This window comes from Myotis daubentonii, chromosome 9 (genome assembly GCF_963259705.1).
Source record: "Myotis daubentonii chromosome 9, mMyoDau2.1, whole genome shotgun sequence".
Lineage (NCBI taxonomy): Eukaryota > Metazoa > Chordata > Mammalia > Chiroptera > Vespertilionidae > Myotis > Myotis daubentonii.
In genome coordinates this window covers 40,734,584-40,748,148 of record NC_081848.1, presented here as the reverse complement: position 1 = coordinate 40,748,148, position 13,565 = coordinate 40,734,584, and the positions used below count along the sequence as shown (strand labels likewise).

General features: G+C 58.6%; 1 protein-coding gene across 10 annotated transcripts in view; it reads right to left on the bottom strand.

The window, feature by feature from the left end:
• Nucleotides 1–13,565, bottom strand: part of GDPD5 (glycerophosphodiester phosphodiesterase domain containing 5) — an 88,640-nt gene that overhangs the window by 6,046 nt on the left and 69,029 nt on the right. For 8 of the 10 annotated variants that reach the window (XM_059708423.1, XM_059708417.1, XM_059708415.1 and 5 more), the window contains 10 exons: nucleotides 10,641–10,739; nucleotides 10,271–10,364; nucleotides 9,798–9,943; nucleotides 5,543–5,625; nucleotides 4,052–4,202; nucleotides 3,318–3,536; nucleotides 2,409–2,566; nucleotides 1,955–2,102; nucleotides 740–822; nucleotides 158–172 (listed from right to left, as the gene is read on the bottom strand). In XM_059708423.1, coding sequence (XP_059564406.1) covers nucleotides 158–172; nucleotides 740–822; nucleotides 1,955–2,102; nucleotides 2,409–2,566; nucleotides 3,318–3,536; nucleotides 4,052–4,202; nucleotides 5,543–5,625; nucleotides 9,798–9,943; nucleotides 10,271–10,364; nucleotides 10,641–10,739 — 1,196 coding nt within the window. The remainder of the gene's footprint in view (nucleotides 1–157; nucleotides 173–739; nucleotides 823–1,954; nucleotides 2,103–2,408; nucleotides 2,567–3,317; nucleotides 3,537–4,051; nucleotides 4,203–5,542; nucleotides 5,626–9,797; nucleotides 9,944–10,270; nucleotides 10,365–10,640; nucleotides 10,740–13,565) is intronic. The other 2 variants (XM_059708422.1, XM_059708425.1) reach the window with 2 other exon arrangements.

The window sequence follows — 13,565 nt, the reverse complement described above, 5'->3', positions numbered from 1 at the left end:
CCAGGTGGGAAGAGCAGGGAGGATTCTGGGGAGGGAAGGAGGCTTCGGGGGAGGGGGCCGACCCAGGCACAGGGCTGGGCAGGTTCCAAAGGAACTGGAGGGAGGGGCGGCGAGGAGGGAGAAAGGGCCAGGAGGAGGAAGACCACACCAGAATTACCTGATCAAGTGATAGCTGTGAGATGCCAGAGTGCAGCAGAGAGGGGAGGGTGGGGAGAGAGGAGGGACATGCGCCGGGTCAGAGCAGAATGGGACAGAGAGAGAACGTCAGTCAGGAATAAAACCCTTCCCGTTGGTTCGTTGGTTCGTGGCTGGGCTGGGACCCCAGCCAGGCCCTCCACCCTCCCCGGGGCCACCCCCACCTCCCCACTGCACCCACTGCCCAGCTGTTGTGTGAGGGTGGGAGGTTCCAGCATGGCACAGAGGGGTGCTGAGTGCTGGTGGGAACCACGGCCGTGTTCAACAGGTTGAGGAGACAGACCGGAGAGGAGTGGAAACTCGAGTCCACGCAGCAAATCCGGGCAGAGGTTGGCTCTGGGCTCCCAGCTGGGTGCTCATTCCAGAAGCTACCAGCTCTGGCAGAGGGGGTGGGCTGGGGGCCACTGGGAGCCTTCTCCCCACGTGGGCCATGTGGTCAGGCCTTCTCCCGGCCCAGAGCTCAGGAGGAGGGGCAGCTGGCTGGGTGGGAGCCGGGTCTGCCTTGGGGCAGGGACGGCCAGGGAGGTGGTCAGAGCCTACTCACTTCTGGAGCACGAAGATGCCCACGATGAGGGTGAAGGAGATCAGGTCTGCGGTGACCCACATGAGGCAGTACTCGTCCGGGGGCTGTGGACAGACGGCCCGTGGCCAGCCTCCAGTCACAGCCGGTCCACATCAGGCTCCAGACAGAGGGTCCACGGGCAGGGGCGGACCTGGAGGCCTGAGCTCTGGGCATTGTGGGTCGGGGAGGGGAGGGTGTGTGTGTGTGCACAGGATAAAATGCCCGTGTGGTGTTCGGAGTAAAGATGGTTAGTGTTAAGCCTGGAGGGTTTGGGTGCTTAAGGAGGCTCAAAGCAAGAGGCCAATAATGAAAGGCAGATAAGTGTGAGGGTTCAACATGACCTGCAGGTGTGGCATCGTGTGGGTGTAAGTGCACGTGTCACTGTAGGGTGTGGACTGCGGGGCTTCCCCCAGGGACAGGGGGGAGGGGCCAGGAGGGCAAACCTCTTGACCTCAGTGGACTGAGGAGGGGTGTTGGTCAACTCCTGTGACCCCAAAATGCGAGTGTGCTCACCCCCACTGCTGCCACAGTGTTATTTCATCTCATCCAGGCTGAGCCTCAGAGATCTTGAAGGACAGAGGGCAGGTGGATGGACTTAACCATCCGTGACCTAGATCTGATCCCTGACCTTGGCTCGGTCTCAGCCGTGACAAGACCCTCCACCTGCTGTTCACCTCCTCAGAGAGGTAGTGGAGCACGGGGGGTGGGGGGGTGGGGGGGTGGGGTGGGAGTCTGGGGCTCCCACCCCCGGTGGCAGAGCTGGGCCTGGAATTCAGGCCTGTCTACAGGTGCTCGGTCAACCAACTGAAAACTGGTTTGGTCCACTGTGATCTCAGCAGATTTTACTGTTCCCTATTCTTATCCTGTTACCCTCTTTTCACAATGCCTTCCCTTCCTTTAAAATAAAACATAACAACGACCCAAACCAAAACACCCAAGTAGTTGTTCAGCAGTTCTCTAGGGCCCGTAAGTGATGCTTCTGCCCGTGGGTCCGGCCGGGTCCCTCCCCTCTCTCAGCACCTTAGTGCCCACGCAGCGGCCGCGAACATCCTCCTCGTGCCTCAAGCCTGTACCCCCAGGGGCTCCCCCCAACCTGAGCACCAGAGACCCCAAGTGGAGTCTGCACCCTCCTGGGTGTCACTGGAAGCTCTCAACTCCCCCCAGGTGCCCTCTGCCCCCAGCAGTCCCCCAACTCACCATGATCCAGAGCGGGGAAGGCACCTGGGACAGAGTGTGGGAGTTGTCGGAGGTGACGGAGGGGACCCCCATGCACCACAGCAGGGAGAAGAGCCACGGCGTGTTGACCGTGTAGAGGTTCACACTCAGGTTCCAGGATGCATAGTCCCTGTGGGTAAGGCACAGACGGGTCCGCCTGTGGGTCTGGGTGCCTGTGAGGCGTGATGCCATCCTCACCTGTCCCAAGAGAGGACTCTTCCTCCCAGAGGGCCCAACCCAGAGCCAAACCCATGTCTGCCTGATGCTCTTGATGTCTCCTCCTTGAGCCAGAAGTTCCTGTGCTTAACCATCTGCCCAGATGTGTGTGTATATGTGTGTGTGCGCATGCATTTGAAAGGGAGAGGAAGAGACAGACAGTATGGAGGAACTCAGTCTTGCCCTCCTCTGGCTGAGCTGGGGCGGGTGGGGTGGGCACCTGAGCTCCTGGCGGGACACCTGAGTGTAGCGCAGGTTCAGCCACTGGATGTGGCCTCTGTGTAGGCTGGTAGCTTCCTCCTTGGAGCCTGACGTCTGCTGGAAGCCAGGAGCCACCTTCCGTACAAAGGGCCTCTGCCTGTTAGGCAGCCACATGACCTGCAGGCAGAGAGGGGGCGGCCTCAGATCTCTCATCTGTAAATGGGTTGAGCCTACCCCTCCGAAAGCACCTAGAAGGGTGAAAAGAGACAGGACAGGCAGGCCTGACACGTGGAAAAGCTAACATGTAATTACCGTAACCAGGGGATGACTGGGTCCCAGCCAAGGCTGGGAATTGCTTTGGCAATAACCCAGGGAGCTTGCCCTCTAGCCCAGTGATGGCGAACCTTTTGAGCTCGGTGTGTCAGCATTTTGAAAAACCCTAACTTAACTCTGGTGCCGTGTCACATATAGAAATTTTTTGATATTTGCAACCATAGTAAAACAAAGACATATTTTTGATATTTATTTTATATATTTAAATGCCATTTAACAAAGAAAAATCAACCCAAAAAATGAGTTCGCGTGTCACCCCTAACATGCGTGTCATAGGTTCGCCATCACTGGCCTAGCCCCTGGTCACAATGACTGATAATGAAATGCCAGTTACTCTGCACGCGGCCACCGGCATCTAGTGTGCGTCACACGTCGGTGTGAGATGCCTCAGATCTCCAGATATTACCCCACGAGAATGTGGGCACTGCTTCCTGGCAGTAAAAGGGACATCCTTGTTACCCTCTGGTCCCCACAATGACCCTGTCAGGGAGGCGAGGGCATGGTACCCCATCTTACAAATGTGGAAGCTGAGGTCTGCGGAGGGGGCCCGTGAGTTAATGCGGAGTCCCGGAGGCTGGCCGGCGCCCGGCCTCACCTGGTGCTGGGGGAAGCCGGAGCGCAGCAAGGCCTCCAGGGTGATGTTGAGGAAGCTGGCTCGGTAGGGATGGTCCCGGGGAGGGTCGCGCAGGTTGAGCAGCAGCGTGGCATTGCCCTTGGCCAACGCCAGGAGCTCAGCAAGGCTACAGAGGGACTGGTTCTGGGCCTCCCTGTGGTCGGCGGGGGACAGGGAGCTGGCCGTCCAGAAGGGATCCGTCTGCAGGGACAAGGACACACATGGCTGCCTCTCCAGCACCTGAGGGGCCCCCAGGTGCCTTCCTGGCTCCCGAGCACGGAGACCCCTGAGCTGCCAGCGTGCGTGTCAGGTGGATTGATGGCTGTGACCCTGGGCGGGGCTCTAGGAGACCCCACCCTCACCTCTCCCCCACACCCTGCTTACCAAAAGAACTGTTTGCTTGGAACATCTCCCAGACCCCAGCACATTTCTCCTTGGGTAACATTCCAGACCAGAGAAACCACTTCCCTCTATGGGGCGTTACCAAGTTGACCATTTTAACTATTGTCACCATCAGTTTCCTGGTGAGGGGGACAGACCAGCACACGCAGTGACAACCACGGTCTCAGGGCTGCAGAGGCAAGAGCCCAGGGGGGCCGCTAGCAAGCCGCTGTGAGGGACGCTGGGGAGTGGGGTCCCCTGAGCTGATGGCCGCCCCGCTCTCACTCCCACCCACGCTCTCCACACTCGGACCGGGGCAGGTGCCACCACCAGACCTTCAGGAACCACTGGCCGGCGTTGAGCCTCTGCAGGACAGTCCAGTTGAGCATGGAGGCGGGCCTGCGGGCCAGCTCCGGGAACGCCTCCTCCACGTTGGTGGTGCGCCGCAGCGTGGTGTCATGCATGAGGAAGGGCACGCCGTCCAGGCTGCAGGGGGGCGGGCCACGGAGTCACTGTCCACCCGGCCCCTCACCTGCCCCCAGTAATCACCCCTGGCCCCACCCACGTACACCAGCCCGCCAGGGGACCCTGCAGGCTCTGCCCCGCTCTGGGCCTCAGGTTCCCATTTGCACAGGGAAGGCAGTAGGCTGGTGGGTGACTCCTTCAAGTTCTCTATGAAGGTCAGAGTGGGGTGGGGACTGCTGAGGAGGGAAGGCTGGGCCTACAACTTGGGCGGTAGGTGCTACCTCATTTGATAAAGGGGGAACTGAGGCCGGGAGAGGGAAGTACCTAGCTCCAGATCCACAGCCAGTAAGCGGTGGAATCTGGCTCAGAACCCAGTCTGTGCGATGCCATGATGAGAACAGTGCAAACGCAGACCCTTTCGGCAAGCTTTGCCCCCCCCCCCCCCCCCACCAACCGGGCCCACCCCACTGCCACGGCCTGAACCCATATGGCCCCTTAGTGGGAAACAGTACAAGGCACCCAGGGCCCCTTCCTCAGGCATTGTACCACCACCTACTAGAAAGTCTGGATCCATATATAATGCCAGGATGTCTACACTGGGGAGGTAAGTGGTGCCCTCAGTACACTCCCTGTGCAGCGTACATGGCAGCCCTGCCCCTCGCCCTTCTCAGAGGTCTGTCATGAGACGGGTGTGGGTACTAATACGCACATGTATCTACGTGTAGAAAATGTGTAAGTCATTTTAGGGTTTTTTGTGTTTTGTTGCTATTAATGCTTACCCAAGGATATTTTTCCCATTACTTTTCAGAGGTAGTGGAAGGGAGGGAGAGAGGAACATTGATGTGAGAGAGACACATCAATTGGTTGCTTCCCACACACTCCCCCACCAGGGTCTGGGATCGAACCTGCAACCCAGGTCCATGTCCTTGACTGGGAATCGAACCTGAGACCCTTCGGTGCGCAGGCCACCGCTCTAACCAATGAGCAACACTGGCCAGGGCTGTGTAAGTCATTCTAATGTGGTCTTTTAAAATATAATTACACCACAGTGAGTGTATAGTCTGCAATGTGCGCATTTCCCTTATCAGAGTGTTTGGCTCCATCTGTCTGAGCCCTAGTCCTTAGTCTGTCCTTCAGGCGGCTCTGTGGCAGGACTCCAGCGCCCAACCCCCAGCCCTGCTTCAACCAAGAGCCTCTGTTCTGGAATTTGGCACAAGATTTAATGTCACGAACACAGTGCCTGCCCTGCAGTGGATAATCCGAGCCTCTGCCCTCCCATCTCAGCGGCTCTGGGACCCGCGGTTTCCGCAGTGGGAACCCCGATGTGGGGTGTGGTACCATCCTCACAACCCAGCGCCTACCTGATGGTGACATCGGCTTGCAATCCATACAGCTTATGCTCTAGGGCCTTCCGGAAGGACATCAGCGTGTGCTCTGGGGCCAGCTGCCGGGAAAGGGGTAGAGGGAGAGCTGAGATTCAGCTCACGTGCACCTCCCCAGCCAAGGGCAGATCTTCCATGCTGGGCCTGGTTCTCGCTCCAACTCCTCCAGGCAATACCCTGTGACGGGGCTCAGCCGCCGCCTCTGTTAAATCGCGCCTGCCCCGCAGGCTTTCTGGGTGGGAGTGGGGAGCAGGGGTGGTTAGGGTTGGTGTATATAAATGTGGGGGTACAGTCCTCTGCCTAAGGCAGTCTTGGGCCGGGGGTGGGGGTGAATGCCAAGTTTCCCCTGTTATCCCCCGAGTCCAGGTGGAGGTCCCAGAGCGAGAGGAGAGGGTCGATCGCGGCAGTTTCGGGGGCGGCTGGTCTTCCCCTCTGTGCAGAAGGTGACAAGACCATCTCCTGACTGTCACCTGGGTTGAAAGTCCAGCATGTTGGCTGATACACAATAACGAGTGACAACTGCTAACCTTCCAGCATCCACATCCGAAAAGCCTGGTTCTAGCTCTGACTCTACCGTCAACCAGTGTGTGGCCTTGGGTGGTGCATCCATTTCTCTCATAGACCCAGGTTCCCCACATACCCCTTGAGAGAGCATATTTGCTCTTCGTTAAGGCTCTTTCTACTTGGGAGAGTGGAGGTTTTAAGTTGCCCTAGTTCTAGCTGGTTTGAGGACTCTGTCATACCCTTTGCTGCCACTGGGGGTCAGCACCACACCAAGGGTTGGGCTAGGTACAGTGATGGCGAACCTTTTGAGCTAGGCGTGTCAGCATTTTGAAAAACCCTAACTTAACTCCGGTGCCGTATCACATAGAGACATTTTTTGATATTTGCAACCATGGTAAAACAAAGAATTGTATTTTTTTATATTTATTTTTATATTTAAATGCCATGTAACAAAGAAAAGTCAACCAAAAAAATGAGTTCGCGTGTCACCTATAACACGCGTGTCATAGGTTCGCCATCACTGGGCTAGGAGCAGGAGCAGCACAAGGAAGATGGCGAGGGAGGGCTCCTGGCTACAAAGGGTCCCCATGGCTGATCTCATTCCCACCAAGACAAGGTCATTCCCATTCTCTCTCCCTCTGGCCGTGCGGTTCCCCAACATGTATCACACCACCCTCGTCTGGGAGGTAGCCTGGGGCGGAAAGGGCTTGGGAGCTGAGAAGGCGCAATACCATTTCCCAGTCCTGGGCCATCACTTCCCCTTTTGGAACCTCAGTTTCTTTAGCTGTAAAATGGGCTAATATTATCAAGCTCATGGGTGGTATAACAGACATCAGTGGGCTCTATCATTTGAGTTTCTTTCTCCCCCTTTCCCTGGTGAGGAGCAGCCCTGTCTCCCAGGGAAATGGGCTGTGTGAGGCCTCGCCCAGAGGTGGGGCAGGGCCACAGAGGCGTCTGGAGAGAGCACGAGGGTCCCGTGGCCAGGTCTCCACGAGTGACCACCCAGGATGGGCCACTGCTCTCTCCTGCTCGGGCTGGGCTGCAGAGGGAGGCTGTGGGTGGCCTGAGGAAGTGTTTGGAAGGGGCAAAGTCTCTTTCTCGAGGCTTTTTTCAATTCGACTCTCCCTGTGCTAAGTGCTGGCCTCCTAGAGAAAAGGCATGGAAAGCTGGCCCTCCCTGGCCAGTCCTGGGACTCCAGGAGGACCCCCAGAAGTATGTGTGCACTCAGGTGACATGTTAATCCCCATCTTGGGGCTCTCAATGCCTCTGTGTGGTTCTGCTGTCAGGAGTGTGTGTGTGGGGGGGGAGGGAGTTTGCGGGGGGAGGCGTGTCACAAACTCAAGTGGGCAGGCCACTGTGGCTAAAAGTCCAAGCTTTGGAGTTAGTCCAACCAAATATTAAAGTGTGCATGTGTGCACACTCTCGGGCACTCGCATAGGAAGGGCACATGGGCACCGTCCAAGACAGGGATGTGCACTTGGGCTTAGCACACCCAGATGTGTGGACCGAGTCAAAGCCTCCCACAGGGGGATGTGCATGGGATCGCAGCAACACACAGAGTTGTGCCGATGCCTTTGTCAGCCCCTCAGAAAACACCCCAAGAACACAAGCAGCCAGAGGCACAATGTGTGAAATTCTACGGGACAAATGACTGTTTCTTCAACAACTAAACAGCAACTAAACAACTAAATGTACTCAGAAGAGAGGTCAGCCAGATGCGCTGGCTGGGCCCTAGTGGCTTCTGATTTTTAACAACTGAACTGTAAACAGATATTTCTGAGATAAAGGAAAACCGAGCACGGGTTCAACATTATTAATTGGTTAGGTGTTATAACAGCATTGTGGTTGTGGTCATGTTGAAAAAAGAAAGAAATCCTTATGTGTTATGGTTAGAGATACACCCTGAAGTATGGCTAAATTATACCATGTCTGAGATTTGGTTTAAAATATTACAGCAGACAGAGTGTGGGATCTCAGAAGGCAGGGGAGAAGGGCTGGGTGGGAGGTAATCAACCAAAGACCTTGTAGGCATATGTGCATAACCCATGGACACAGGCAGTGGGGTGGTGAAGGCCTGGGGCTGGGGGCGGGGATGGGAGTGGACTGGATTGGGTCGATGGGGGAAAAAAGGGACATATGTAGTATCTATAATAATAAAAGCATAATATGCTAATTAGACAGGACAGCCAAACAACCTTCTGGAAGAAGCCACAGCGGCGGGGGCCAAGGCAGAGGTGGTTAGAGGCAATCAGGCAGGCAGGCGAGGGGTTAGGGGCAATCAGGCAGGCGGGAGAGTAGTTAGGGTCGATCAGGCAGGCAGGATTGCGAGAGGGTGCGGGACGGGCTGAGGGACCCCTCTGCCATGCACGAATTTCATGCATCGGGCCTCTAGTTTTCAACAATAAAAATTTTAAAAGATTAAAAATAAAATAAAATATTACAGCAGGGAAAGATGAAATAAGAATAACAAAGCATGGATGGATGTTGAAAGTGGTACTGGATTCATTACTCTGTCTATTCTTCATTATATCACTCTTTCCATGTCTGTGATTGTTTGAACATTTTCTACTGAAATAATAATCCAGGCTGGGCCACCTGGCTCCTTCCCCGGCCGCTCCCCGCCCTCAGCACCCTCGGCCTGGGAAGGCTGTGCGTCTCTCTCTCTCCACAGACAGGGCATGAGGCTCAGAGGGCACAGGTGACCCTGGACACACACAGGAGCACATGGCAAAACCGGACCCCAAACCAGTCCCTCTGACTCCAAAGCCATGGCCTGTCCAGCTCCTTGCCTCCAGGAGGCACCGTGACCAGAGCGGGGTTCGGTGGAAGGGCCCCTGGGCTCCCCTGAAATTCAACACCACGGGCCTCCCAGTCACTGTGACAGCCAAGAGAAAGCTCTCGCGAAGTCCCCGCTGAGGGGGGAGCGGCACTCCCTCTGCAGAGAACCAGGTTCAAGGAGAGGAAACCCTGGCCCAGAGAAGGGGGCGGGCTGCCCGAGGTAACAGGGGCGTCTCCCAGGCTCACAGCTGGGCACCTCCCACTGCTGTGTGTCCTGCCTCGCAGGCCCTCGCCTAGGCTCTCGGTATCTCAGGGCACAAGATGAGGACACTGGCCCAGAGAAGATGGAGTCAGCCGGGCTCCCAGGGCCGCCAGCGGGCGGAGGAAGCTGGCTCTGGAGGACGCCCACTCGAGGGGAGGCCCTGCGGGGCCACAGGGCGTCAGCAGAGGGGCTGCCGCTGACTCGGACTCCTTCCTCTCCCATTTCTGCCCAGTTCAGCTGGAACAGTCTTCCCTTGGGCAGTGGGCTCTGGGCTGCGCCCGCCTCTCCTGCCCACAGCCCGGTCACAGGCTGCAGGCAGCCCTCTCCCGGGTCTTCCTGACCCACCCGCTCTCAGCCTCTCATCAGCCCTTCCCACATTCCCTCCGCAGGCTGAAGATTGAAGTACAGTGGGGCCTTGACTTACGAGTTTAATTCGTTCTGAGACCGAGCTCGTTAACTCAAATTACTCTGTCAACTCCATGCAAAAAATCGGCCGAGAGACAGCTGGTATCTCAAAAAACTTGTCAGTCGGGACACTCGTAAGTCAGGGCCCCACTGTATTTCATCCCATGCATCGCCTCATTTCCCTGCAAGTCCCTCCCTAGGAGGAGACAGGTCTTTGCTCATCTCCTCTAGAACAGCAGCTCTGCTCCCGCCCCCTCCCCCGTCAGGGCCTTCAGGGGCACTCACCATGGGGACCCCGCGGTGGCCAATGAGGGCGGGCTTGGGGCCCAGGTCCTTTTTCTCCATGATGCAGGGAGAGGAGATGGTGAGAGGGGCCAGGTAGAGGGCAAACACCACGGCGGAGAAGGTGCAGAGGATGGCCATCTGGGAGGCTGTGGGCACAGGCGAGAGCACCGCCCGTGAGCGCTCAGCTCCCATCAGGCCCGACCATGAGCCCTGGGCAGGTTGTGGGAGACCCCCGTCCCCTCCAGTGTCAGGACACACATGCTCTGAAGAGACCCTGCACTAAGGGCAGCCCCCATCGTGACCAGAGAGAGGGGACCCTGGCCTCTGACTCACACACAGACACAGACGAGGAAGTGGACACTGCTGACTGGAGCTGCCACGCCGAGAGCAAGGCCCCCCCTCCTCCCAGGGCACCCAGGGAACATCTAGGGGAGGGCGGGGCTGGGGGGCAGGTCCTGCCCAGTCGTACTTACAGGTCCGCTCTGCCCGGGCGAACTGTCCTGCCACGATCCAGGAGAGCGCGGTGATGGCGGCCAGGGCCCCCATGTGCAGGAACGGAGCTGTGCCCTTGTGTGCGAGGGGCAAGAGGCACCGCTGACTCCCAGCCATGCCAGGCCCTCTGGCCACCGACACCCTGATGGCCCGTCTCTGTCCATGGGGCAGGGCACCCCGGAGACACTGGGCGTCGGGACCCTGGGCTGTCACCCTCCCTCCCCTGACCTGCTGTGACCTGGGCCCCTCCTGCCCCCGTGGGGTCTTGGTCTGAGGAAATCATGTGATAAAGAGACAGACGCTGCCTTCCTCTGAGTGTTTGAGGGGAGCCCCACCCCCAACCTCACTCACCTGCAGGGAGATGAGCAGCACCTCCCACTCGTCCTCCCACAGCTGGGCCATGGCCGACATGGCCACCACCGTGGACACCAGGATGACCACCAGCCCCATCTGGAAGGGGAAGAGCAGGTGTGGCTGGGCAGGCCAAGGGCCCCAGTGTGTCTGAGAGGGAGAGCAGGGGGAGAGCCCGGGACCATGGGAGGAGATGAGAGCGCAGGAGAGGCAGACAAAGCAGGGAAGGGGAGCAGGAGAGAGACAGCACAGACTGAAAGAAGCTGAGACAGCGAGAGACAGGGAGGACAGCGAGAGACAGAGATGACAGCGAGAGACAGGGAGGACAGCGAGAGACAGGGAGGACAGCGAGAGACAGAGATGACAGCGAGAGACAGAGAGGACAGCGAGAGACAGGGAGGACAGCGAGAGACAGAGATGACAGCGAGAGACAGAGAGGACAGCGAGAGACAGAGATGACAGCAAGAGACAGGACAGCGAGAGACAGGACAGCGAGAGACAGAGATGACAGCGAGAGACAGAGATGACAGCGAGAGACAGAGAGGACAGCGAGAGACAGAGATGACAGCGAGAGACAGAGATGACAGCGAGAGACAGGGAGGACAGCGAGAGACAGAGAGGACAGCGAGAGACAGAGATGACAGCGAGAGACAGGGAGGACAGCGAGAGACAGGGAGGACAGCGAGAGACAGGGAGGACAGCGAGAGACAGAGAGGACAGCGAGAGACAGGGAGGACAGCGAGAGACAGAGAGGACAGCGAGAGACAGAGAGGACGGCGAGAGACAGAGATGACAGCGAGAGACAGAGGCAGGAGGAGGACACAGAGCCAGGGAAGAAGAGCCAAGGACCGAGAGACACGGGGGGGGGGGGGGGGGCGGGTGGAGAGGTGGGAGGAGCTGGAGCAAGGTGGAGTTTGTGAGGAGGGAAGACACCCCTCCTAACTGAGGGGTCCGGGCTCTCCTGGGCCCAGCAGGCCCAGCCACGGCCTCCCCCAGCCCTGCCAGCAACCTTTGGAGTGAAGGGTGAGCTGCCTGGACCACAGGGGCAGGAGGCTGAGGAGCCAGGTCCCTGTGGGAGCCTGATGCCCAGGCCAGCGTGTCCCCTGCCGGCCAGGCCCACATGGCCCTTCCGGCTGAGCAAGCAGAGGTGAGGGGGCGTTCAGCCCCAGCCCTTGGCAGAGGCCTGCCCTCAGCCCCAGCCTCCGAGCCCCCAGCCTCTAGGTGTCACCGGGGCTGCCCTCCCAGCCGCTCCTGGAGAAAGCAAGCCCAGTCCTGATGGAAGACTAGAGGGGACTTCACAGGACAGAGGTCTCTGGGGACAGAGGGGATCTGGGCCATCTCATACACATCAGATGCTCCCCCAAACTAAGCGAAGTCTGGTGTCTGGCTACTTAGTCTCCAGAGACCCCCCCCCCCCTCCCCGAGCCCTGGCACTCACTCTGCACACCTCCCTGCACGCCAGGCAGGCCAGGTAGTGCCCAGGTGACACCTCTACCCACAGCCCTACCCTGCTCTCCCTAAGGGGCGGGGCAGCCAGGCCACCACCCCCTGCCCCCACTGTGCTCAGGCCTGAGGCAGGCCGTCCTCTCTGCCAGCCAGCGGCCCTCCCCCTTCTCTCTTCCTGCAGGGCCAGTCTAGCCCCTCTCAGCAGTGCTCTGACCACCCTCCAGCCGGGACAAGCTCTGAATGGGTTTCTAGGTGGTGAGGGCAGAGGCGGGCAGATCCATCTCGTTCCGGCCTGGGATGAAGTTTTCCTTTGGGTTTGTCATGCCAGCCCATCAGGCTGGAAACAAATGTTCCAATAAGCAGAGCAATAAGGCTGAGCTGGGCGGGGCCTTCAGCCACTGGCCCGCCTGCCTGGGGAGATGGGAAGGGGAAGCAGGCCCCGGGTTTTCCTCGTGTTTACTCTCCTAACGTCCCAGGTGAGGCCCTATCTTCATTTTATACAGAGAAACTGGGCTCAGAGACCATAGGGTTTGCTTGGTCAGAAGCGTCGAGGGGGTGGATCTGGACCCAAACCCCATTCTGCCTGGGTCAGAGGTCGTGCTGCAGTGCGGGAGGCCCAGTGTCCTAACCACCCCTGAGAGCGCCCTCACTGCGCAGGCGCCTGCCCCCCGCTGCCCCGCCAGGCAGGCGCTGGGCACAGCCAGCGTCTCTGAAGGGTCGTTGCTGAGAGCACCTTATGGCAACGTGTAATTGCTAGTGGAAATTAAACAAATTCCCCACAACCCTCAGGCAATTAAAACTTTGATGATGAGTTTTGCCGTTGCTGTGGTGGCACCATTGTGAGCAGCAGCATGCCTGCAATGCCCGCTGTCTGAGGGACTCCCCCACGCGTGTCCTTAAGCCACAAGAACAGCACTGAATCCCGCAGCAGGACGCCATTCCTCCCACCTGACTGGGAGGGAGAAGCCCCCCCGAAGCCCAGAGGCAGCCGCTGTCCTGGGAACCGGCCTTTGGTCTCCGTGCTGGTGGGACTGGTGTGTGAGGACAGTGGGAAGGACAGGGACACGGGGGCTGCATGCACTTGTTCAGTGAGCGTTGCTGGGTGCTGGCACCCAAGAGGAGTGGGAGCCCCGCCTCGCAAAGGTGCCCCAGGTTGGCCTCCTGGGGGCAGGCGGGCGGGGGGCGGGGGGTGGTGGCTAGAATCTGGGTTCGGTAGCAGCTGGTTGGCCGGGGCTCAGGGACACACTGGATAAATCCGCCAGCACATCCCAGCTCTGCTGCCTAAGGGGGAGGTGGGCCTCTCGGAGCAGGGCTCCTGGGCTGTGAAACGGGGAGAGCGCATGCGGACCCCACGGGTCCTGGGGAAGATAAACGAGAAAGTACAAGGGAGGTGCTTAGCACAGTGGTTGGCACTAAAGTAGTAAATGCTCACTACCTGCGAGTGGTGTCATTTCTAAAAGTGGGCCGAACAGCAGGCGA